General features: G+C 40.5%; 1 protein-coding gene across 2 annotated transcripts in view; it reads right to left on the bottom strand.

The window, feature by feature from the left end:
- The window catches only part of MYH11 (myosin heavy chain 11), a 118,934-nt gene that overhangs the window by 53,644 nt on the left and 38,098 nt on the right, over positions 1-27,192 (bottom strand). For both annotated transcript variants that reach the window (XM_027839264.1, XM_027839265.1), the window contains exons 4-8: positions 26,040-26,067; positions 10,541-10,643; positions 6,606-6,698; positions 5,176-5,239; positions 496-594 (exon numbers count right to left, since the gene is read on the bottom strand). In XM_027839264.1, the coding sequence (XP_027695065.1) occupies positions 496-594; positions 5,176-5,239; positions 6,606-6,698; positions 10,541-10,643; positions 26,040-26,067 (387 nt within the window). The remainder of the gene's footprint in view (positions 1-495; positions 595-5,175; positions 5,240-6,605; positions 6,699-10,540; positions 10,644-26,039; positions 26,068-27,192) is intronic.

The raw sequence follows: 27,192 nt of genomic DNA, 5'->3' as shown, positions 1-27,192 counted from the left end.
TCCTAATTCTCTTTTTCTACTTTACTTTTCATTGACTATTAACAAGAATCAGAATTGCTTGGAAGGAGTTTCACTTCCTCTCTTGTTCCTGCCCCACCTTCAGTAGGGGGTGCAGATATTCGATGAGAAGGCCAAGAGGCTAATGACAAAAGAAAGAGAGAGGGAGAAGTAAATGGACCGGATGATTCCCAAATTGGATTATGAGTTCTCAAATTACTGAGTGTTAACTTTATTTGGTCTTGTGATACATGAGAAGGGAAGCCAGCAGTCATGAGGTGGAGGTTGAGTCTCTTTTTTTCAGGCCATTTGGGCACTCCCTAGTATCCTGAGGGTCAGGCAGAAATTTACCAGACCTGAGGAGTAAAGAGTCACAATCACATCACTCTTTTTCCTTTCAGGACCCAGGCCATTATTTCTAAAAGCTAAAGACATCTCATGTAAGAGAAAGAGCTGAAGCCACTCAATTTCTTGTCTAATTTTTGTCTAGACACTTACTTTTCATTTGTTCCTTAGCCCCAGCAATCAAGTAATAAAAGATGTGAAATGTCCTCTCATCTCTCGCTTGGCGGATGGCCCGTGACTTTTCCAGCAGGTCTGGTTGGGATGAATTAAGGATTCTAATTGTCCAGAGGGCATTCTCTCTTGCAGCAGCCCAATCATCTCCAAAGTTCCCTTACCAACAAAAGATGCTTTGGGGGAAGCATCTAAAAGCCAAAAAGTGGCTAGAAGCTCTCATACTTTGAAAACAACATTCCTTCATTCTGGAAATGAGCCAAACAGCAAGGTTGAACTTTTTATTCCAGCCCATCCCGCTCCTTTCCACACAGAAATTCATCAAAGAATTGATATGCCTTTCCCTGCCAGGTTAAGGCCCTGGAATGTAGTAGGCACTTATGTTTTGTCTCCCCCACGAGAATGTGACTTCCTTGAGAGCAGGGGTGGTCCAGCTTTTCTATTTGTATTCCCAGTATTTCACACATAGCAAGCATTGAATAAATGCTTTTTCACTAACTGATTAATCGACTGATTGATTAAAAAGAGCAATAGTAGATCAGTCTAGTTCTAAATCATCAGCCTCTCCAGCTCTGATGGTGGCCAGTCAGACTAAACAATATCTTGGGGTGTCTGTGACAGGCCTAAAGCATAGACTAGGAAGAAAGAAACATAGGAGGGAATCAAAGGGGTGGGAAGCAATTGTTGTTGTTTTTCAATGTTTCAGTAGTATCCAACTCTTTGTGACCCCATTTGGGGTTTTCTTGGCAAAGCTAATGGAATGGTTTGCCATTTCCTTCTCCAGCTCATTTTACAGATGAGGAAACTGAGGCAAACAGGGTTAAGTGACTTGCCCAGGGTCACACAACTAGTAAGTGCCCGAGACTGGATTTGAAATCAGATCTTCCTGACTCCAGGCCTGGCACTCTATCCATTGTACCACCTAGTTGTTCTGTAGGAAGCAATAGAGGGGTATAAAAACAGAAAGGACAGAGGGGGAAGAGAGAGACAGAGAAAAGGGTCTATCTATAGGGTAGAAAATAGTAGAGTGCTGCTAACAATTGCATTTAATGACATCCATACTGATACTCTCATAAAGATGGATAGCTGAGACCAGAGAAGTGAGTACTTTAAGCTTTTAGGAAGAAAATAATAGAGCAAGGGTTATTAACCTGAGATCCATAAACTTGAGTTGTTTTTTTTTCTAACTGTATTTCAAATATTTGGTTTTCTTTGTAATCCTGTGTACTTTATGCATTTAAAAACATTCTAATCATGTTCTAAATGAATAATAAATTAAATTTAAATGATAAAATATTAATTATTAATCACATGAATAAAGTTTAAATTAATAATAAATTAATAAAATAGTGAATAGAGTCATTAATCCTAAGAATAACATTTTAAGTGAATAATAAATTCTAAGCTTCAGATTGCTAAAGGGGTCCATGGCACATTCTAAAGCTAAAAAGCTTTAGAATCCCTATGCTAGAGAAATCCTAGTCATTAGCGTTAAAGAAATTCTCACCATTCTTCCCTTTGAATGAAAATCTAATTCACTGATAACTTTGGCTCTACTACTGATAGAAAGGAGGTAGGAGGACAGGGCTCAGCCAAAGATGAGCTCAAGAGTGAAGAAGAGGGGCAGCTAGGTGGCACAGTGGAAAGAACACTGGCCCTGGAGTTAAGAGGACCTGAGTTCAAACCCCAATTGCCTCATCCAAAAAAAAAACAAAAACCAAGAGTGAAGAAGAGTGAAAACCTGAGCCATTAGGTCAATGGGAATGTTATAAGCAGGGCTGGACCATTTCATAAGTAAGTATAACTTTAGTAGAGGACAAGAGGGCATGGGGCAGCCAGGTGGTGCAGTGGATAAGTTCCAGCCTTGGAGGACCTCAGTACAAATCTGCCCTCAGACACTTGACACTTACTAGCTGTGTGACCCTGGGCAAATCATTTAACCCTGATTGCCTCATCAAAAGGTAAAAAAAAAAAATTTTTTTAATTAAAAAAAAGTAGAGGATGAGGGATGGAGCAACACTGGCCAGCTGGCTCTGGGAATCTACCTCACGACCTGGGATGGTGGACATTTGCCCAGACCGATCCATGTTAGTCACACCTCCTTGGTTACTAACCACCTCAATTTCTCTGACGAATATTTGTTGTTGAATCATTTTAGTGGTGTTCTACTCTTCATGACCCAAATGAGGTTTTCTTGGCAAAGATACTAGAGTGGTTTACCATTTCGCTTTCCAGTTCATTTTACAGATGAGGAAACTGAGGCAAACAGGGTTAAGTGACTTGCTCAGGATCACCCAGATATTAAGTGTCTGAGGCTGGATTTGAACTCATATCCTCCTGACTCCAGGCCCAGCACCCTATCCACTGTACCACTTAGTGTCCAGACAAATATTTAGGCACCTGATCGTAGCCTATGCTCTCTGCCTCAAGTATCATTCTTCAGGCTATTTTTTGAAGGAGAGTAGGGCGGGGAGGAGGGAGTTTTATTAAGGGAAAACAGCCAAAGTTTGTGTTCAGCTGTCCAAAAACAAGTCGGTCGTCCGCAGCATTGGCTGCTCCACAGAGAGACTTGAGATCTTTTCAGCAATGAGCTTTGAATCCACAGTGGGTGGGCCAGGGGACTTGATGGCAATAATCTTAACTAACAAAATGCACCTGTTTTTTAAAGAATGAGTCAAATAAACAGTAGGATGTTACACTATTGGATACTGCTGGCAAGTGAAATGTCCCAGAAAGCAAAATAATTTTGCGAAGGAAAGAAGCCTTAGGCTTTGAGGCTTTAATTTTTTTAATTTTTAATTTTCAGGCTCCCCTCTATCCAGCAGCTCAGCTGTTACTGAAGGAACAAAATTAGTGGGCAACTAAGAGTATCAGGAACGAGAGTTTAAGGGAAGGGAAAAGGGAAAAAACAAACATTTATTAAGTACCTACTACATGCCAGGTACTGCACTAAGTGCTTTACAAATATTATTTCATTTGATTAGGGGTTGGCAGAGCTATAACTAGCCATTCTGACTCTTGGGGCAAGCAGCAAGGCAGAGAGGCCTTCGAAACAACTTTTTAGTAAAAAATAATAACTAACAATTACATTGTGATTTAAGCTTTTGTAAAGTGCTTTATATACATTATTTTATTTGATCCTCACAATAACCCTAGGAAGTAGGCTCTATTGTCGTTTTTCAGTAATGTCTGACTCTCTGTGACCCCATTTGCAGTTTTCTTGCCAAAGGTACTGGAGTGGCTTGCCATTTCTTTTTCCAGCTCATTTCACAGATGAGGAAACTAAAGCAAACAGGGTTAAGTGACTTGCCCAGGGTCACATAACTAGTAAATGTCTGAGGACAGATTTGAATGCAGGTCTTTCTGACTCCAGGCCTGGCACTCTATCCACTGCACTACCTAGTTGCCCATTAGGTACTATTATTATCCCCCTTTTATAGATGAGGAAACTGAGGCTGGGAGAGGTTAAGTGACTTGCCTAGGGTCATATGGCTCAATTAGGGTGTGGTTGTTGGAAGAAGAGGGAGTAAGGGTACCATGTATAAGCTTCCTACTTTAACTAATGGATCTTTCTAACAAAGGACTAAGCTCAGACAGTTCCAACTTCTAACGGCTCAGTAGAGCCTGTTGTACCCTTTCTGTCAAAGCCCCAGTTATGTTGCCCTAGTTAGAACACTGGGGCAGAGAGGAAGAAGTGGTGGGGAAAGGAGAGGCAACTACCATTCAAAGAAAGAAGGCAGATTCTGTTGGGCAATGATGTGAAGGGCAAAGGGAAATTCAGTGAATGCAATTGGACAGAGAAGCATGATAAGCAACCCATACCCCAAATTCCCTTTTCTTTTTCCTGAATTTTTTGGGTAATTGTCTCATTTTTCACTTGGACTATGGACACAAGCATATAGTTCCTGAGTCCTTAGATTTATGTTCAAGAAAAATACCATCTGCCATGCGCTGCTCTCCCTCATATAACTGGTAAATTAATTTTATGTTTTAGGAGGATAAGAGATAAAGAATTATGGACTAAGAATATCAGAAGGGAATTTAGATACCATTTGATCATAGGCTTATAGATTAGAGGTCACCTGTCCCACTTCCCTCATTTTAGAGAGGAGGAAATGGAGGCTCAGACTGCGTATATAAGGTCATATAGGTAACGAGCAGCAGACTCAGGAGCTGGGTCCAGGTCCTCTACCAGACACTCCAGCTGTCTTTCGTACTTTACCATCGTTGCCACCTTAGATCCAGTACCCTCATGTAACAGATGAGAAAACCAGGGCCCCAAAATGTGAAGAAATGAAAGGTTTCTGCTTAAAAACTTTTACAATGCCCATATTCTGCCAGGTAAGTATTCTCTGGGCAGTGATGGAATGCCAAGATGAGATTTCTGTTAGCGAAGTCACTGGATGTTGCAGAAGAGGCTCCTTAATTCGATAAAGACCCTCTTGGCATACCCTGGCGTTCCCATCTCAGTTAAACCTCTGACTGTAGCTACTTTAGAGAAAAGAAAGGGGCAACTGCATGGACAGAGGCTGTTCTTCTCATCTGCTCATGCCATCCACAAAAATTCTTGCCATTCTTAGATGTCCAATATGACTGCTGACATCACTTCCCTCAGCCCTCTGTAGTAGAATTCCATATTTTCCAGTCTACTGTAAAGGATACAAGTTTCAATGTTGGCTCCCACGATGTAGCCCGTGACATCAAAGTTGATGCGGATGAATTTGCCCTACCAACGAGAAGATAGGTTTTTGTATGGCTACTAATTAATCTGCTTCAATGCTATGCTTCAAGAATGGAAGGAACAAGTCAGAAAACACATTCTCAATAGCTTATTTAACTGAACCGGATTCCCCCTCCTCAAACCCCTCCCCCAGGATTGAGAACATCTCTATTGTACTCCTCAGATGAAATAAAGTGACTGACATCTATGGACAGTACTGGGTCAGCGAGCAACCAGGCCAGATATCATTCAGCTACTGGGCCACCTGCTATCAGTCTCCTCTTTTAAAAAGCATGTTATGCTAGAATGCAGCAAGTAGGCTCCTAATTGGCCTCCGGTCACTTGGTTTGATCACAGATCCAAAGTTGGAAGCAATTTCAAAAGTCAACTAGTCTAACTCCCTTATTTTACAGAAGAGGAAACTGAGGCCCTGGGAAGTGAAATGACTTGCTCCAGATAACAAATGTGGTAAGTGATAGAGCCAAAAATCAAACTCAGGTTTCATGCCTTCAAGTTCAGGACCCTTTCCACTGTACCTCAAGGCTATATTTCATGTAGTTCTCTCCAAGTGTACCTGCATGTGAGGATCTGAGAGAAAAGTTTGACTCCATATTTCAGACTCCCAGACGTAGGACATTTCATACCACCTCAGAGGGATTGCCCTAACTCACACCTTCTAAGACTGAGTCTATGAAAAAGTAAATATATGAAAAGGGCCCAGTCCTGGAGAAGGAGAGGGAAATGAGACTCAGAAAAATAAGAACAACTTCTGGCCCTTGAGGAAAAATGTTTGTGGAGACCCTTGCTTGAGTCATTTAAAGGTATTCCACCTGGTTGATTGATCCTTGAGAAGGAAGGAAGGAGTATCTTTAAATGAATGAAGTAGTGATCGCCACAACATTTTCCCCAAGAACCATGGAGAAATACAAGACAATTAGGTTGGGGATGTAGAGAAGGCATTGAGTCATGAATGGATACCATGCATTCTTCCATTTTAATGGAGGCTATGTATAACTGCCCTTCAATTTGCATATTCATGAGGAGAGGCACAGTTTACTCCAAAGCCATTTTCAAGTTCAATTTTTCCACCTAAGTTACCCTCTTCTCTGCATCAACCCATCCATCTACTATCCCAGTCAGAGTTCTTTAACACCAGAAGTGCTTAACTGAGAAGGGCAGTGGGGGGAAAGTGAGGCACTCTTAAAGGGCCAGTTGGATTGGAGGCCAGTGGCTTAAAGGAACCAAGACAAAGTATTATAGTTACATTGCCATCTTGATCCACTCTGACTTGCCCTGCATTCTGATGCAAGTTTGGGAGACACCATCCTAACACTTGCCCTCCACAAGAATCCTGGATATTTTTGCTACTTACGAATCTTGAGGAGTTGTCATTCTTCACGGTTTTGGCATTGCCAAAAGCTTCCAGAATAGGGTTCGCTTGTAGAAGTTGTTTTTCCAGCTCACCCTAAAATTCATTCACATTTAGCTGTCAAAGAAGTCAGCACAAACCCTAACCCTTCTGCCCCTGACGTGGTCAATAAACTCCATTCACCCTGTATATTATTCTTGTTACTACCCTTTAGGTTGTTCCTAGGGGATATTTTGCATGTCCTTAGTCATATGAATGTTATGGGAAAGAAAGAGCACTGCTGCTGCTGGCTCTATAAAGAAGTTTACCCTTTAACACTGTTCGCTTCAAAGATCAAAGTGTAGTTATCTTTTGGAACATCATTGCTGTTCTAAGCTACACCACAAAGCAATGTTCTCTTGGTTTACAAAAAAATTTTTTTCTTGCAATACAAACAAAACAGGTAGGAGATTTCTTCTTCAGGTTTGCTTTATGTTTTATTTTTTAAGAAAAATGAGGATATCATTAGAAAAACCTGCCAGGAGTCACTTTAATCTAACAGCAGCAGAAAGCTACAAAGCATACTGTGTCAGCTCCATTAATCAGGTTAAAATGCGGCTGAGAATAGAAACAACCACTTTCTCTCTCTGTCGGACCATGAGCTCCCATGCACAAAAATGGAGTCATGTTGTTAATGATGACAGGGAATAGCTAATTAGACAAGTCATGCCAGAAAAGCAAATATGCACTTTGTGGTCCCTCAGCCTAAAGATCAGGCTTGCCTGCCAAAGAAACGTGCTTATGCATTCTTCCAGTTGACTGGAAAGTATTCATTTCTCAGAGCCTTGTATTATTCTGCCTCCTTATTAGTATATGCTTAGTCTCCCCTCCCTTGTTGAAACAATCTTTTCACTTCGGGGCATCTTGGCTCAGGTCTCTGGGATTTCAGTCAGAAACTCCCTGAGCAGGGAAAGATTTTCAGACAAGGGTAAATGATAGAATTTTCTCCTTGCCCTGATACATGTAATTAAGGTACATGGGTATTTGCTCTGGTGGAAATGAGATAGGAAGCTACTATTTATATGTATATTTATAAATACACTACCACCCCCAAGATTCCCAGGATGTCCCTACAAAAAATAAAAATAATTTTTAAAAAAATAGAAAACAATTCCATAGAAATTGTGAATAACTGCTGGAATTCCCCTGTACCAGATCCATGGAAAGATATAGTTTAGGGACTGTGGTTTCTCTATCTGCTTCTCCGAGTGAGGAAAGATGAGAAATACCTTTCTTTAGTCCCCCACCCCCATTAAGGGGCTAGCCTGTACAATCCTAACTTACTTGCTCTCAAGCAACTCACTTACAGCAGAACTTGGTGGATCCTTCCCAGGCAAGCTATTTTAAAAAAGTAACTTCCCCTGTCATAGGATCATAGATTTATATCTGGAAAGGACCTCAGCACTTATCTAGTTCAACCCCCTCATTTTATGTCTGGGATGAGTTAAGTGTAGTCATACCTAGAGCCAACAAGATGGAAAAGATGGCCTCTAATGGTCTCATAATCCTAGAATTCTGACTTCTAGCCCCTCAATTCTTAATTATAATTCTGGCAAGACCTGGTTTTGTGGGATAGCTAGTGACTCCAGCGATCAATTTTATTATCCCACCACTAGAGCTTGTGTTTTGCAAATCAGAACGGCTGTTCTTGAAGCTTTATGTCTTGAGGCTGAGCAGAAGTGGTCAGCAGAAGGACTCGCCGAGACAGACAGACGGACAGACATCACAAACAGCACTGCAAACACATGCACAAGGACACTGCTTTAGAAGCACAGTCCCAACTAGGGGAGAGGATAGGCATGCCAAGGCTATATTGCTTGTCAGTCAAATCTCAAAAAAAGAGTGGAGGATATATTTCACAACAGTCCTAAAAAGCTCAACCTGACAGGACAGAAATCTTTAGATTGTTTTAATCAGAAGTTTTGGTGGTCAAATTTCAGGCTGTTGGCTCTTTCAGGATCGTGGGGAAATTCATTTGGATAAGAAAAATCCATCACAGGCAGGTAAGGATGGGAATTCCAAAGAAACCCTTGCAAATGTCAGACAATAAATTCTCTCAGTGGCGTCTGACACAGGCAGGGTTGATGTGCGAAGATACTGATGAGTGTTATTCTTGCTTCAGGTTGTGAGACACGAGAACCTAACACGTTCTATCATCAACTACGGGCACTCTGTTGGTGCAACCACAGCATGCAGATCTATACTCTGTGCCTTCCCAAGCACACTGAAGAAAACACACTCTAATTCATTTACTCACGTAAGCAAAAGATGGGCCTTGCTGTAGTTGAATAATGTGGTATAAAACAAATGTCAATGTTATTTCAGTCACACAAACATTGGGTCTTGGTGGGTATTTACTTATGTTTCTTTATTTCCACCCCTCTACACACACATACACACACTTACAGTCCAACAACCCCAGTATAATTTTCCTAGAAAAAATGGAGAGACACACATTCCTTACTCATTCCTTCTATTTCCTTATCTACCTCTCTCTCTCTCTCTCTCCCTCTCTCTCTCCTTTTTTTTTTAAACTACTGAGAACACAGTCACATCTTTCAATTCAGAAAAAAAAAAGGGCAAAAATGTTCTCTAGGTCTTAGAACTGAGTAGGCCTAAAGTCACAGGCTCATAGGAAATCTAATCTCTCCCCTTCCCCCCTATTTTACAAAAGAATTTAAAATGACTTGCCCAGAGTCATACAGCTAGTAAGTCTAAATCCGGTATATTACCCACTAAGTTGGCAAGAGTGGGAAGAGATAGTCAAATCTTCTTGGCGACCCATAATGATAAATTGTAGTATCGGACACTCTTTGGGACTACCCATAGTCAGAGCCCAGCTTGAATGTTGTACTTTATGGTTGAAATACAGGGAAATGTTTTTTCTTGTTTGGGTTTTAGGATTGAATAAGAACCCAAAACCACGGGAACGGGCCGCAGCAAGAAACTTTAGCTATCTCTGCATATCTCTAGATTTCTGTTCTTTGTCAGGTTTCTGGCTCTATGACATAAAGATAAGCTGAACTTTTAGATGGTTATAGAATTAACTCATGATAATCCATAGTACATAGTGGATAAGGGTGAGCAGGGACCAATGAACTCCACAGGCAGTTCCCAAAACTCATCTCGGCCTCTTCCATTCACCAAAGCTTTTGGCAGAAATGTGGGTGCTGTCAGATAGATAAAATGGACTAATTCCAGATTAGTTTTTCACTTCTTCTCTGGTACCAGGGCTAACATGAGGAGGCAGAGTCTTGAAGCTGGCTTCAAGGAAGGAAAAGTAATAGAATCCAGGAGGATTCAGAAAAGGCCTTAGATAATCCACTAATTGAATGGATTAGAAATCCTGGAATCCTCAGGAGATGACTGGAGAGTCATTTCCCCATGCGAGCCTGTTTGAGTTTCTCCTTTCTTTCTCAGAGAAGAAAAGACAGGGATATATGTAGAAATAAGCAAAATACAATATTACGACTGAGAGCTCTTATTAAAAAGCTGTGCTTCCCCCAAATCGTCACTTGTGAGGGGACAAATTATTTTAGTTTTCTCTAGGCTGACTGGCTTCAAGAGAGCAAAAGTGCCTTCAAGGTCTGGGTCCTGGCAGAGCTGAGCTGATGCAAGGCCCTGCTATAAATAGGCATTATACATGTGGCAACTATGAAGGCTTTTCTCTCAGCAAAATACATTCCTGTTTTAGGCCTAAGGGCCCTTCAAACAAGACTTTCCTCCCCACCTCCTTTTTCCATAGACCCCAAAGCCCTGACATAATTGCATGTTCTTAATAGGTTATATCTCTGAAAAGGCATCCAGGTAGCCAGAAATTGAGCCTTTCAATTATTTTTTTTTCCTATCCCTGGTCAATCTACTGCTCAAACCCCCAAAGACAGGAAGGGGCCACTTACAGTGATGCTTGTGTCCTTTTTGCCCTTATGGGAAGAAGCCACCACAGCTAAATACTGGATGACCTTTTTGGTGTTTTCTGTTTTCCCAGCTCCAGATTCACCTCTGAAAGACATGGAGACAGTAGACCATGATGCTCTCTGCCCATTGACAGGTAGGTGAAGAAATCAGAAAAAAAAACAAAACAAAACAAAACAGGATCAGCTTATTGGATGAAGCCTACAGAAGGAGTCTGGATTAGAATCAGGTCCATCAAAGAGCATTTTTAAAGCACCCACTATGTGCTGGGTACTGCTTGAGGCCCTCAAGGCATCTACATTCTACTGGCAGAAACAACACATACATATTTAGGTATAACAAAAAATGTACAAAATTAATATAAGACAATGTTAGGGGAGAAAAAGAGAAGTAACAAGTCATACAACAGGTTAATTGAAATCCAAGTTAGCTAGAGGTAATAGAATATTAAACATCAGTAGTATTACTAGCCTTAATATTATTAGCCATGAGCTTCCAATTTAAGCAGAAAACAGTCTCAAGGAAGGGCCCAGAATAGGATGGGACAAGCCCTGCACAGAGGAGGCACATGTTCTATATGTTTTCTCATACGATACAGAATGATACTGTGGAAAGAGAGGTGAATTTGGAATCAAAGAAGCCTGGTTTGAATCGTGGCTTGGTCACTCTCTAGTTGTGTGACCTTAGGCAGCAAGTAAGTTACCCCTTTCTTGCTTTGCTTTTCCTCCTTTGTAAAATGAGGAGATTGGACCAAGTGACCCTCAAGGTCTACAAGCATATAGACTTACAGACTACAAGCTCTAGTCTAGACCTGTGATGCACAATTCTAGGTCTATAGGCAGAGTCTCATAAGGTTCTGGAAAACCTAGCCTTGGTAACCAGGCAGCTTAGACAAGGAGTGACGCTGTCATTAGAAGGAAGGTGACGCTTCTGTGGCCACCAAGCCCTTAGTAAAATGGAGGGGAGGGAAAAAGGGAAAGGGGATACAGTCTAAACTTTTTTTTCCTCTGTTGTTTCCCTCCTTGCCTGGCCCACTTCAGCTCCCTTCCTTTTCTGTTCTTTAAAAGATAATTAAAAAGAGTTTTGAAAGAAGTCGGTTTACCCTCAGGGTCAGCTTCAAGGCTTCTCTGAAACTGAAAGATGCCACCAGAACTATTACAGTTCCTGATCTTTTTCCTAATTAGGAAATGAAGAAATTAAGCTCCTCTACTGAGGCCCCATTAAGAATTACTCACGTCAAACCCAAAAAGAAAAGAAGCACGCACTATCTTTCTGTGCATAGTCCTGTTGACCTCCCATACCCAGAGGATAACTCATAGAAAGACTCGATTTCCTTTAGGTTTTTTAGTAAGGAAAAGTGAGCGTCTGATTCCTGGTAACAATTTTAAAAAATATTTTGTATGTTTTAATACTGAGATTTTTTTAAAAAATTTCACATATGTAATTTTTCCCTTTTAAACAAGCTTATGGGGTAGGTGAAAGACCAAGGTTAATATTCTCATTTTATGTAAAAGGAAGAAAACACTATGACAAAAGAAAGGAAATCATCTTCCCCACAGTCAGACACATTGAATTACTGTGCTAGAATAGATCTTAGAGATCATCTGGTTGAACCCCCTCATATCATTTTGTTATTGTTGAGTCATTTCAGTCACATCCAACTCTTCATGACCCCATTTGGGGTTTTCTCGGGAAAGATACTGGAGTGATTTGTCATTTCCTTCTCCAGCTCATTTTACAGATGAGGAAACTAATGCAAACAGGGTTAAGTAACTTGTCCAGGGTCATACAGCTAGTAAGAGTCTGAGGTCAAATTTGAACTCCAGTCTTCCTGACTCCAGGCCTGGCCTTCTAGCCATTGAGCCATCTAGCTGCCCATATTATTTTTACCTTTTTAAAAAAAATTGTAGACTTAATAAACCCCAAGTAAAATGAGCATTTCCATATACAAAGTAAACTGAAAAAAAGAAGAAAACATGAAACTTGGAATTTCTATTATGAAATGGTTGCTTTTCCTTTTAAGTATAAAATAAATTTAACATTAAACTTTCATACTTGTCCTTCTTGTTTTTGTTTCTTTCTGTCCTTCTTTTTGCTGTCTTCTTTACATTCTTAATGCCCCAACGACCCTTTTTCTTTCCTTTTGTGGCGGGGGGGGAGAGAATCTTATTGCCAGCCCTACCATCCTTTTAACTTCCCCCCTCCCATCATTAGAAAAAAGAAGAACAGAACCCTTGTGACAAATAGATATAATCAAACATAACAAATTCCCACACTAGTCATGTCCAGAAATGTTCGTCTCATTTTGTGTATCACCTCTCCATCAGGAAGTGGATGACATGCATCCCCATCGACATCTCCTCTATAACCTTATGTTACCAGGAGGGAACTGAAAACTCTGAGTGGTACAGTGACCTCTCCCAGGTCTGCAGCCCAGGTCTTCTGACTCCATGGGCAGTATGGTCTAGTAGTAGATAGTGATCTGGTCTTGAGTTGGGAAGACCTGGGTTCAGATCCTGCCTTTGTGACCCTGGACAAGTTACTTAACCTTTTCCCTCCCTCAATTCCTGTCTAAGGCTATATATTGTAACACACAGATCTACATCAGCAGAACTTACGCTCTGGGAACTCCTTAACCTCTGAGATCACAGGGTTGGACAGTGAGGAGGGTTGGCAACCTTTCAGAGGTGGGATGATATAGTCCTGCTCTCCTGGGAAGGCAAGGGAGGGGAGAAGGATATTTGTGGGTCAGGGTGGGAATTAGCCAGTGTGAGCAGCAAGAAACTGGTCAACTTAAAAACTTCCTCCCATATTGGCTAATTTTTCTTAACATTTAATTGGATTAACACATTTTTTTTTCATATGCCCATTCTCTATCCCCTCAACTTTCTTCCTCCCTGCCCTAACAAACACCCTAGAATTAAGCCTGTCACACTTTAGTATGAATTACTTTACCCTAATCTCATAATACCTAGCAAAATAAAAAAAGAACCGAGGGATCCAGAGTTTTAATTGACTGAGAGTAAGGAGAGATTTTTTTTTTAATTCTGGGCAACTGTCTGTTTAAGACACTGAGACACACCAAATGTAGGAGCAGATCTGCACACTTCCTATAAAGATGCTGGCATATGGTACATCTCATATAGAACCTGAATATACATAGAAATACCACACAAAGCTAGAGACATAGGTAATAATATTAATAGCACGAGAGGCATGTTGGTAAATGTTTAACAATCTGCTCTCTGTGGAAAAAAAATACCATACATATGACACATGTTTAAGTTTTATCTGCATTATTAACATTTTCCCCATTACTTTCTTAAGTCTAGACAATCAACAAAACAATAAATCAAGCCCTGATCCGTAGCATTTGCTGATTTCTGAGGTGTAAATGCTCACAACGAAAATTTAATAATTCATGGTAAGCTAGCTCCAACGTAACACTATAAGGCTTTAAAGTCTGCAAAGCATTTAACAAATATTATCTTGTTTGATCCTCATAACAGCCGTGGGAGGCAAATACTATTAGTATCTCGGTTTTACAGATGAGGAAACTGAGGCAAACAGAGACACCTGACTTGTCCAAGGTCACACACCTTAGGAAGTATCTATGGCTGGATTTGAACTCAGGTCTTCCTGACTCTAGGTCCAGTACTCTACCCACTGTGCCACCCAGCTGAATAGATATCAAGCTAGTTAGATATTCACCACCTTTTTTAGGATTAATTTAAAATTTTCCACCTTGAATGTGTTTTTTTCCTTATCTTCTCACTTTCACATTTTAAGACTCAGGCATGTTCTATATGAGAGTCCTGTCTCCTATTTTGAGGAGACAGGTATTAAATCCGGAGTTTGGAAATCTGGTTTATCCTATGTTTGTTGCTTGGCTAAGCCAGTTTCATGTTTTATTGATTTTTTTTTTTGAAAAGTATCCCAGGCAAACTTCCAAACAGGGCAGACCAATAGGTTTTCAAATTGATTTACCAGTCAGATCACTGTTTCTTTGGAAAAACTAAAAATCTTTCTTTCCCAACATGTGGCTTCCAAGTTGGCTCTCTGGTACAAGAGCTAGTAATTCTAGTCTTCTAAACTGCTTCTCCTTCCTCTCTGGGCAAGGGTAACCATGCCCATCTTCCTTTCTTGAGTCCCTGGAAGTATTGCCATATATGGCATCCTTTCCCTTTAAATTACCCTGCCATGCTGTAGGGCCTCTGGAACTCAGCTTAGATTCTTGGAATACACTGCTTAACCCTTTGTTTCTCAAAGGCATTACAAAAGTTTCCATGTGGTATTCTGGGGAAGTGTGTGTTTACTTTTGCTGAGAAAGTAAAATGTGCTCTGAGCCATGGCCTGTTTCCAGAAGTCTCTGGGGCTTAAGTTGTTTCTAGCTCTCCTTCCCCACCCCTTGCCCTTCTAAAATGTCCTCCCTATTCACAGAATCACAGAATTTCAGGGTTGGAAGGGACCCTGGCAGCTGTCTGGTCCAACCAATACCCCAAAAAGAATCCCTACTGCAACACACCAGAGAAATGATCATCTAACCAGAGGTGGAGAAACTGCAGCCTTGAGGGCACATATGACCCTCCAGGTGCTCAAGTGTGGCCCTTTGACCAAATCTATTTGGATGTCAAAGGGCAGCACCTGAGTGCACAGGTTCCCACCCCTGTAACCTCTCCTTAAAGAATTCTAATGATGGGAAACCCACTACTTAGGGGAATCTATTTCACTTTGGGATAGCTCTAACTGTAAGGATGTTTGTCCTTATATCAAGCTTAAATTTGCTCCTTTGTAACTCCCGCCCATTCCTCCAAGTTCTACATCTTGGGGACAAACAGAATAAATTGAATATCTCTTCCTCTAAGTGAACTTTCAAGTATTTTAAGACAGCTAGAGACTTCTTCAAGCTAAAAAGATCTCAATTCCTTCAGCTGATTCTTACATGGCATGACATGAAGGCCCTTCATTGTTCTGGTTTCTCTCTGGACTTGTTTCAGGTGGTGACTGAAATGCATCACAACATTCCAGAGATTGTCTGCCCGAAGCAGAGGATGATAGGACTATTATTTTAGCCTACGCCTCTCTCTTTTTTTTTTAAGGCAATTGGGGTGTTAAGTGTCTTGCCCAGGGTCACACAGCTAGGGTTCAGTGTTTGATCTGAGGTCACATTTGAACTCAGGTCCTTCTGACTTCAGGGCCAGTGATCTATCCACTGCGCCACCTAGCTGCCTCAGCCTATGGCTCTCTTAATGCAGGCTGAGACTGCATTAGCTTTATCACATCACCCTAAACTAGGCATAATAAAGAGATAATTCTGCTGAAAATAACCACATAATGTACTCACTATCAAATCAAAACAAAATAATTTTTGGATTATTCCTACTATTAGTCCAAATAATGACAGTGCATAGATTTAAAGCAGAAACAGACCTTGGTGCTGGGGTTCTTGAACTTGTTATTCAATTGATTTTCTGTTGGGTCCAACTCTTCATGACCACATTTGGGGTTTTCTTGGCAAACATACTGGAGTGGTTTACCATTTCCTTCTCTATTTCATTTTACAGATGAGCAACTGAGGCAAATAGGGTTAAGTGATTTGCCTCGGGTCATACAGCTAATAAGTGTCTGAAGCTACATTTGAACTTAGGTCTTCCTAAGTTCAAATGGGTAACACTGGGTAACACTCTATGTACTGTGCCACCTACCTGCCCTGGTTCTTAACCTAGAAGTCTGTGAATGTAGATAATTTAAAAAATATATATTTTAGGGGCAGCTAGGTGACATAGTGGATAGAGCCCTGGATTCAGGAGGACCTGAGTTCAAATCCGGCCCTCAGACACATAACACTAACTAGCTGTGTGACCCTGGGCAAGTCACTTAACCCCATTGCCTAGCAAACAAAAATTATATATAGAGATAGATAGATAATTGTATTTCATTATAATTAAATTCCTTTTTAATCTTGTGTATCTTATTTTATGCATTTTAAAACATTATTATGAGAAGTATATAGGTTTTACCCAAACTGCCCAAAAGGCACAAAAAAGTTAAAAAACCCTGCCCTAGAAGTTATCTAGGCCAAACCCCTCATTTTATAGATGAGAAAACTCTCACCCCCTAGAGTTTAAATGACTTGTCTAAGGCCACATCGGAAGTAAATGTCACAGATAGAATTTGAACTCATATCCTCTGACTAGATTTGACCCAAATCTAGCATACAGTCTTAAAGGAAGAGCCAGAGTATTAGTTACCCCACAAAACTTTCACCACTTCCTACTCCAAATGCCAATGTCAGCACAATAATATACTTGTCCCTGAGCAGTAATATACAGGAGACTTTAGAAAAAGTTTTAGTATCCTAGGCTATTTTTCAGTTTCTTTTTTTTTTTAATCTACCTTTCCCCAGTCTAGCTTTTTTCTTTTCCAGTTTTGAAGCTGGGAATGTTTGGGATTGTTCCATGGGTCTGGCTAATTTACTGCAACTCATATTAAGAGAATGATAATAACATGTTAAGCTCACTGTCTGTTATCATTACAGTGGAAGGGTCTATAATTTCAGCAAAGTATACAGCAATGAAAGTCACCTTATTCTTGCTCCCTGATTTGCTTAAAGCTTGTATTTTAATCAAAGTTAAAATATTGTATCAAGCTAGTTTTCTTTTTTGTCAGTTGCTTTTGTCGGCTTGTAAACACATTAAGACTCATTAAATGGAATGTTCTCTCCATGCCATCACTGATCATGTATGCAGGTATGCATATCATCACTGATCACGTATGCAGGTTAACATTACATGACAACTGTCTCTGGATTTCAAGATTTTAAAAAACCTTCCTGATTTTTATAAAAGAAGGGCTTTATACTACATGACTCTAGGCAGGTTACTTAAACTCCTGAGACCTCAGCATCTCCATCCATAAAATGGGAATATTAATCAATCAACTAACTAACTTGACTTAACCAGACTAACTTAACCAGACTGTTTCCCCAAACCAGGCAAGGTTTTGTAAACAGAGGAACAAATCATGATCCTTGAATTAGAGAACAGAATTCAGAAGACTGGAAGGAATTGCAAGAGCTCTAGCCCTGTAATACTTAAATAGAAGATTAAATGACTCATCTGAGATTACATAGATAATAAGCCCCAATCAATCAATTAACTGGCATTTATTAAGCACCTACTATGTACCAGGCACAGTGCTAAGAGCTAGGGATACAAAGAAAGTCAAAAGACAATTCCTGCTGTCAAGGAGCTCACAGTCTAATGGGAGAGAATAAATGTAAACAACTATGAACAAATATATATATATATATATATATATGACAAATAGTAAGTAATCTCAAAGGGAAGGCAGAATCTCCCATTCCCTGCTTCTCTCTAGCACTGTTTCCTTACCATTATCCTTTCAATTCCTTGACCTTTTAAGAAGGATGCCCAAGCCAGCCATCTCTTCATTTCTCACCAGGCTGTACTCCTTGGGATTTCTCTATCATGCCCCTGGGTCTTTGTTTTCATCTTCCTTTTATGTATTATCTTCCCCATTACAATGTAGGCTCCTTGAGGGAAGAAACTGACTTTCTTTTTGCTTATGTCCGTATTCTCAGTGATTAGCTCAGTTGCCTGGCACTATTAAGTGCTTAATAAATGCTTGACTGACAAATGTTGACTGACATATAGTTTGGTGACCATTGTTTCCCAAAGTCTGAGGATCATAGCATGTTAGAGTTGGAAGGAACCTTAGGGAAAATCCAGTCTAGTCCCTTTGTTTCATAGATGAGATGATATTGGCCATATGGATTTTCCAGAATTGTAGCTCTATACATATTGGACTTCCTCACCTACTAGAGAAGAACAATTCTGACTTCCCTCACCCAACCTACTGTTCCTCTTATCAGGCTATCTTCAGAAAAAACAATATTGCTACCATTTTCTCTCTTAAAACAAAAAGTTTTTATTGAGGCTTTTAAAAAATCCCATCATTTTCCAATTTTGTTGTTGTTGAGTCGTTTAATCATATCTGATTCTTCATAAGCCCATTTGGGGTTTTCTTGGCAAAGACACTTAAGTGGTTTTACCATTTTCTTCTCCAGCTCATTTTACAGATGAGGAAACTGAGGCAAACAGGGTTAAGTGACAGCTAATAAGTGACTGAGACCAGATTTGAACCCATGAGAATGAGTCTTCCTGATTCCATCTCAGTGCTCTACCCACTGTACCACCTAGCTTCCCCCTCATTTTCTACTACCCTACCCCAATATAACTCTCCCTTGTGGCAAAGGAAAGCAGATAAGTAAAACCAGCTGAGACACTGACCATATCTGACATTGTAGATAGCATTCCTAATCCATGGTCTACCACCTCTCTGCTAAAAGGATATACATCATCCTCTTTCCCACTCTACCCATCTAAACTAACTTGGTCCAGAAAAGAAACTCACATGAATCCGTGGCCCACAGTGGCTTAGTTTATTTTACACAATAGAGGAAGTAGAATCTTCACAGCCTCAAGATGCCCTGGGACTACCCCACTCCCAGCTCACTCAATCATCTTGCTTGAGAGAAGGAACTGTTTCTGAGGGGAAGAACCCTTGTGTTTGAGTGAAGAATGAGGATTCACCACCCATTCCATATATTTGGTCATGTTATGCATCTCCAACCTCCAGCCCACAATAGCCCTCCTTCATGCTATGATTTCTAACTCTAACCCTGCCACACTTGCTTAAGGACATAAATTTATTAGATTATTAATCGAGAACTGAAAGGGACCTCAGAGGCCATGTAGTTTCGCAGATGAAGAAGTTGAGGCCTACAAAGAGCAAGTGACTTACCCAAGGTTGCTCACATCCTCACCTTGAATTGTATTTAAAAGAAATAGACCAAAAAAAAAACCCAAAAAACCAACTGAAGTGAATATCAGTCTTCCTTACTTAATTTCCGCAGCCAGAAAAGTTAGCTAACCGTCTAAGAACTCCTGATCACAGGGTCTGTTTGGCTTACTGGGTCTGGTCATTACCTCTGAACCAAAGCCAGAATATTTTATGCCAACTCATATAATCTCCTGATAACCCTAAGAAGCCCTTCTTGGATCAGCACCACCACAGGCAGAGCAGGAATGGTTCCAGGCCAGCCCATTCTCTTCGTTAGCTCCCCAGACTTAGACACTCCCAGCCTTGTAGACTAGAAAGTGGAGAGTATATAAGGAATGACAGCTAGGATAATGGTGTTCTACCTGATTTGTTGTTGTTGTTGTTGTTTTTTGCCCTTCATTTTCTTTTTCTTTTCTTTCTTTTTTTTTTTAGGTAATTGGGGTTAAGTGACTTGCCCAGGGTCACACGGCTAGTAAGTGTCAAGTGTTTGGTCTGAGGCCAGATTTGAACTCAGGTCACCCTGACTTCAGGGCCGGTGCTCTATCCACCGTGCCACCTAGCTGTCCCCTTGCCCTTCATTTTCAAAGAGAACCAGTGGTATGAAGTGTGATGTCTTGACTTACTCATGAGTTAGATTTAAGTGAGGCAGAGGTACCCAAAATTGTCAGCCTCACTCCCTCTTCCTGAGTCATGGTTTAGCTTTAGATTTAAAGTTGGAAGGGATCTTGGAGGTCATCTAGCATAATCTCCTCATTTTATAGATTAGAAAACTGAGGCCCAGAGATGGGAAGTGATTTTGCCCAAGGTCACTTGGCAAGAAAGCAGTGAAGGTGGAATTTAAACCCAGTTCCCCAACTCTAAACCTAGTGCTCATTCCAATTTACCATGCTGTCATGTAAGGGTGACCTCCCTCATGGAATTCTATGGTTCCTATTCTAAGGTTCAATATTAACAGCAAAGTGACTCCCTCTGGATTTTCCTGGTTTTTCCCAGGCAGGATGGATCCATAAAGCTGAGAGGACACCATTTCTAAGTACCTAAAGGTTCTTGGTCATCTCATACCTGGAATGTTCTCCCTCTTCATCTCTGCTTCTTGGCTTTCCTGGATTGCTTCAGCTCCCAGCTAAAATTCCACCTTCTTCAAGAAGCCTTCCCAATCACTCTTAATTCTAGTACCTTTACTCTGTTGACTATTTCCAATGTATCCTGTATATAGCTTGTTTGTACGTAGTTTTTTACATGTTGTCTTCCCCATTAGAATGTAAGCTCCTTGAGGGCAGGGCCTGTCTTTTACCTTTCTTTGTATTCCCACTGCTTAAAACAGTGCTTGGCACATTATTGACTATTTTATTTATTTATTTATTGACTAACTAATTGATTGACTAGTAAAGCCAGCTTTAGGAACTGGAGAACTCATCAGCTTGGCCCTATCTCTGACCTAGAAATGAGTTCTGTGGTTACAACCTAGACTAGGACCCAGGCCCTTCCATTTCATTGTATTTCCTTCCACTGTTTATGCTAGCTACAAATAATCAGACAAGTGGGGCAGCATAAGAGAAATGTAGTTAACTCTTAACAGTCTTGGAATCCACAGAAAATTTAAAATCTAAAATTGCTTTCATCCTCTTACCCAGCATATCTGTGGAACACCTGATGCACTTTTAGTTGACTCAGTGAATGCAAACATTTTAATAATAGGACCTTAAAATAAAGGAATGTTAGAGCTCGAACGGGCCTCAGAAACAGAGATCACAAGTCTCTGAGCTGGAAGGGACTTTGGAGGCCAGCAAGTTCAACCCAAATCTGGACAAGAACCTGTTCCATAACATCTCCCAAAAGTGGTCATTCAGCCTTCCCTTGTAAACCTCAAGTAAAAGGATATCCATTATCTCCTAAGGCAACCCATTTGTTCCAAGACTGGGGTCAGGAAGACCTGAGTTCAAATCTGGCCTCAGACGCTTACTAGTTGTGTGGGCAAGTCACTTAACTTTCATTTGCCTCAGTTTCCTCATCTGTAAAATAGGAATAATAATAGCATCTACCTCCCAGGGTTGTTGTGAGGATCAGATAACTCAAGTATAAAGTGCTTAGCACATGTACTTGGAGTATTTTAAGTATTATGTGAATATCACCTATTATTATTATTAATGATAATAATAATTGTCAGGAAGTTTTTCCTTGTATCTATCCTACATCTGCCTTTATGCATCTTCTATCCATTGCTCACAGTTTTGCCCTTTGGGACCAAGCAGAAGAAATCTAATCCTTCTTGCCCATCAATTACTAGACAACATCTCTCATTCATCCCTATTAGATTCATTCCAATGTTGAGATCTGTTTTGGATCCTGACCCTGTTATCCAACATGTTAACTATCTCTCCTGGCTTTTTATTCATTGTAAATTTGAAAAGCATGCCATCCCTGGGTTCATTCAGCTTACTGAGAAAAAACAAATTTAAAGCAGCACACAGCCAAGCAGAGATCCCTAAGGCCCTCTACTAGAGACCCCCATTCAAAGTCATGATCAAGCCATTGATGACCATTCTTTGAGTTCAGGTATTCAAACAAATCTACCTCCAGCCCATCATGTCATCCACCACAACTCCCTATCTTGTCCATAGGAGACGATAATGACAACAAGAATAGCTAGCATTTTTATAGCCCTTTAAAGTTTGCAAAGCATTTCATAAATATCTCATTTGATCCTCCAAGAACTCTGAGAGGTAGGTGCAATTTTCAGCCTCATTTTGTAGGGATAGGGAAACTGAGAAACACAGAAGTTAAATGATTGGCCCAGGATCACACAGTAAGTATTTGAGGACAGACTGAGAAATGAATCTAAGAGATTTTGTTAAATATTTTGCTGAAATGTAGATCTGCAGCACTTAACCCTGTTTGCCTCAGTTTCCTCATATTTAAAATGAGCTGGAGAAGGAAATGATAAACCACTCCAGCATCTTTGCCAAGAAAACCCCAAATGGGGTCACAGAGAGTCAGACACAACTGAAAAACGACTGAACTGAACTGAGGTTTGTAGCAGACTATGCATGTCTGGAATATTCCCTTCCACCATCAATCTAGTATCTCTGTCCAAAAAAAAAGTACATGGCATGACCTGTTCTTAATAAAGTTATGCTATCTCTTACAGATGATCACTACATTTTCTAGATTTTCAGAAACTGTCACTTTCATAATTCATTCTAGAATTTTTCCAGAGGTTGAAGGCAAGTTCAAAGACCAATAGTTTCCAGACTCTATTCTCCTTGCCTTTTTTTTTTCTTAAATGGGGGGGGGGGTTGCCCTTCCCAACTTCTACAGCATGTCTCTGGTTCTCCAGGCTTTAAAAGGTCATTGATAGTGGCTCAGTACCCACATCTTCTAGTTCATCTACCCTTGGAAAGAGTTCTCCTGAGCCTAGTGAGTGTGTCTAGACCAAGTTTCTCGATGTATAGGCACCTGAGGTTTCAAGGAGTAAAGTGACTTGCCCAAGATCACAAAGTAAATTAGTGACAGAGCTAGGGCTAGAACCCAGATTTTCTTACTCTAAGCTCAGTCACTTTTAAGAGGTAGGGGCTTCCAAGGATTGGTGACATTTTGTTATGTCTCATTTTATGAGTGTGGGATTAGGGCCCGACAAGTAAATGAGAGGCAAGGAAGGCATCCTAGTACGGTAGATAGAACATACTTGAAGGAAAGAAGACGTAGGTTTGAATCTTGCCTTTATTCCTTAATAGCTGTATGATCCTGAGCAAATCACTTGACATCTCTGGATCTCAATTTCCTCATCTGTAAGATGGGGATAATCCTACTACTTACCTTACAAGGTGGATATCAAGATCAAATGAAATAATACATAATGGATGTAAAGTGACTTATATAGGTGAATTACTATTATCTTCAAAGTAAAACCACATAAATAGTGTATTCTAAAGTGAAATATAATTTTAAAAGACCTATTTTGAATCCGTACCCTCAAATGATATTGATAATCAAAAATTAGCTGTATTTTGAACTTATGTAACAAGTTTCATGTCTATGACTTCATTTTATTCTTATTATATTCCAGTGTGATAAGAAAGGTAGGTAGAATCATCATATTTTATTAGGGAAATTGAATCTCTGAGGAGTTGCCGAAGTCCTCAAATGAATGGAACTAGAACCCAAATTACTGCACTATTTCTTATTTCCATCAGTGATTTAGTTGTGAACAGCTCAATTCCACAAGGGCCTACTACGTGCCAGTAGGTGCCAGAGAGCCAAAGAAAAAAGTGAAAATTAGTCTTGCCTTCAAAGAGCTTACATTCTACTGGAAGCAAGGGTAGCACAGGGTGGGAACAATGCAGATATAGATAAAGAAATGAAATGCACACACATTATATAAATACATATACACACATATACAGATAAATGCACATGTTATATAAGTTCAAATTCAAATATCTATATTAAAATTATTTTTTAAATATGTGTATATTCAAAATAATTTCAGGGTGGAAGTAGGGATCACAGTACACTAACCCACCTAAAAAAAGCCCATGAGCAACTATTAGGACATTTTTGTTTGTTTTTGTGTTGTCTTTTTTAAAAGAAGGAAAAAAAACTGACCCAAATGGAAAAACAAACTAAATGGGGACCTGGTCCAGAGGGGGAACAAGCCATCCACTAATCAACCTACATGAAAGACAAAGAACTTATTCTGGGAAAGGAGGAAAAGCAGTAATCTATAGTCCATCAGAAACAGTGCATTTTTTATAGGGCTCAACTTTGGCCCTGGGAGAGATACAGGATCCAGCTGTTGGGGGTGAGTCACCTCCCAGAGAAGAGACAGCTACCCTATCCATAGCCTCTGAGAGCAGAGATCTGTATCACACCTGTCTCTGTACTCATTCCTGGAAACTCAGTTGGTAGCTAAGGATTGGGACCTGAGGGGAACTATCTCTAGGCGATTCATGCTAGCTCTAGTCCTTGATGTAATCAGTCTAGGGTCTCTTAGGTCATTAGTCTCTTAAATGTCATTCATGGATGCATCTGACTACTCTACCTCTCCTGGGATATAAAGCTCTAGTCCACATTCAAGCTCATCAACAGAACTAATGGAATTGATTCTCCATTCTCTCCCTATCCTCTTCAGGAGTGGGGAACCCTCGGCCTCGAGACCACATGTGGCCTTCTAGGTCCTCAAGTTCAGCCCTTTGACTGAATCCAAACTTCACAGAATACATCCCCTTAGAGATTCAGTCAAAGCGCCATACTTGAGGACCTAGAGGGCCACATGTGACCTCAAGGCCACAGGTTCCCCACCCCTGCTATATTCAACAGAGCTCAGTCTTCAGCTGGCTTCCACATAGTAGGTCAAGAATACTCATATAATATCAAGCCCCTTGGAAGTTTCCAGGACTTTATTCCAGCCATTATTGCTCCTTCCTCCTCAGAAATAGGCAAAAAAGTAGAGTTCTCCTCACCTGCCACTCATCCATGTCAACTCTCCACCTTCTCCCCTCCCAAACCTCTGGGGAACAACCCAAAGAATATAATCTTGGGCCATAGTCATTAAAAAAGTCAAATTTTCTTCTCTGTGTAGGGTGGTGGTGATGATAGAGTTTTGTTGGAAGAACCAAATTTTAGAGAAATAAGAAAACAGAAACAGGGAAAGAGACATGGCAGGAGCCAGGTCATAGATCTTGAAAAAACTGAGACAGACTCAAGTCTCAAGTCTCAAGTCTCGAGGACTTGAGTTCAAATCCGGACTCAGACACATGATACTCACTAGCTGTGCAACCCTGGGCAAGTCACTTAACCCCAATTGCCTCTCCCTCCCCCCCGCCAAAAAAACTAAAACCGAGACAGAGACAGATGGAGACAGGCACAGAGACAATGGAAGTGCCAGGGTCTCAGATCTAAGTAAATCAAAGGGAAGGAAAGAAACCTAGAAGACTTATATGAACTGATATAGAGTGAAGTGAGCAGAACCAGGAGAACAATTTATACGATAACAACATTGTAAAGATGAACAACTTTGAAAGATTTAGCAACTTTGAGCAATGCAATGATCAACCATGATTCCAGAGGACCCATGATGAAACCTATTACCCATCTCCTCACAGAGAAGTATTGGACTCCAGGTACAAAAAGAGACACATAGTTTTTGGACATGGCCAATGTGGAAAAAGTGTTTTTCTTGACTATGCATATTTGTTTCAGGGGTTTTTCTTTTTCTTTTCTTTTTTTTAATGAAGGAAGGAAAGCCAGAAAATAGATTTTTGTTAACTGACAAAAAATTAATTTAATTTTAGAAAAATACAATGTTACCACATTAAAGAATAGTAGGGAAGCCAGAAGGACACAAGGAAAAAAGCTTCGAAAGTTATATTTTGAGATTATTATATACTTAAAATAAAAAGTAAGCAGTTCCTAAGAAAGATTCTCAGTTTCATGTAAAATCCTATTTCTCTGTTCTACTTTGTATATGGAAATGCTCATTTTATTCAATGTCAGTTTCAGAATGAAAAAATAAAATAAAAATAAATCAGAGGGAGGGAGGGAAAATCAATGAGAGAGAAGACAAGTACATGTCTACATACATGTATTAGACAGATTGAAAACAGCAGCTTCACTTACGTGCACAGGATAGACTGATCTTCTCGGTCTGTGAACAGAAAAGGAAAAAGCCAACGGTTAGAATCGAACCAAGAGCTGAGAGTTCTTTTTTTTTTCCTTTTTTTGAGCTGAGAGTTCTTAATGCCACTTTAAAGATTTTTCGTTCCTCTGCTCCTACTTGGCTTCATCACATTTGTGGGGTGCAAGGGGAAGGATTAACTAATGGTCCCTCTAGCAAAAAGCGAGAGGCCAAGCCTTGAGAGTCAATCTCAGAACCCCAGGGCAAGTCAAGCACCAAGCTCAGAGCCCCAAGGAAGGTCAAGGACCAAGCTCAGAATCCCAAGATAGGTCAGGAACCAAGCTCAGAGCCCCAGGGCAGGTCAGAGATCAAGCTCAGAGCCCCAGGGCAGGTCAGAGATCAAGCTCAGAGCTCCAGGGCAAATCAAAGAACAAACCCCAAAAGAAATCCAAGACTCTTGTTGCCAGGAGCAGCAGTGCCAGAGGGCTATAAGAATCCTGGGCACACTACATCCAGTCATTTCTCAAATGTCTCCAGATGGGTGATTCCTTTATGCTATAGTTAACACTCCCTCCTAGCTGAGATCCTGCGCAGCAAACCTCTTTAAAAAATGCTTTTAGTCTATAGAAAGAACCCCTAGAATGGCATAACACTTCTACAAAAGAGTCAGTTAGAGCCATTGCTATCCCTAATAGTCCACAGGCATTTCCCGACCACCCACTGTACTGGGTATATAGTCTTCTAGGTTTCTTTCCTTCCCTTTGATTTACTTAGATCTGAGACCCTGGCACTCCCATCTTGGTGGGAGATCCCAAAGAACCAAAAGATGTGGTTTGTGCCATGAAGGACCTTGGTATCTTGGGAAGATAGATCCATGAGACAACGTGAGAACAATTACAAAGCAGCACGTGGACAGATGGGGATGAGTCGTCTGTGGCAGGTAGGGTTAAGTAGGAAAAACTCTATTCTCTGGGCCAGGGAGGAAGCAAATATCCCCTCCATGAGGAACAGAAGTGTCTGGAGCAGAAATCCTATAGTAAGGGATAGTAAGAAGAAAGGCTAGAGAAGTGTCAGGGAGAGGAGCAAATATTGTATACAGTGTCCCCTCTGTGTATTTTACATAATACGTTTTACATAATACATAAACCTACTTGC

The sequence above is a fragment of the Vombatus ursinus genome, unplaced genomic scaffold (genome assembly GCF_900497805.2).
Source record: "Vombatus ursinus unplaced genomic scaffold, bare-nosed wombat genome assembly UNPS02014832.1, whole genome shotgun sequence".
NCBI lineage: Eukaryota > Metazoa > Chordata > Mammalia > Diprotodontia > Vombatidae > Vombatus > Vombatus ursinus.
Note: the sequence above shows the minus strand (reverse complement) of the source record. Positions and strands in the feature narration are given on the sequence as shown.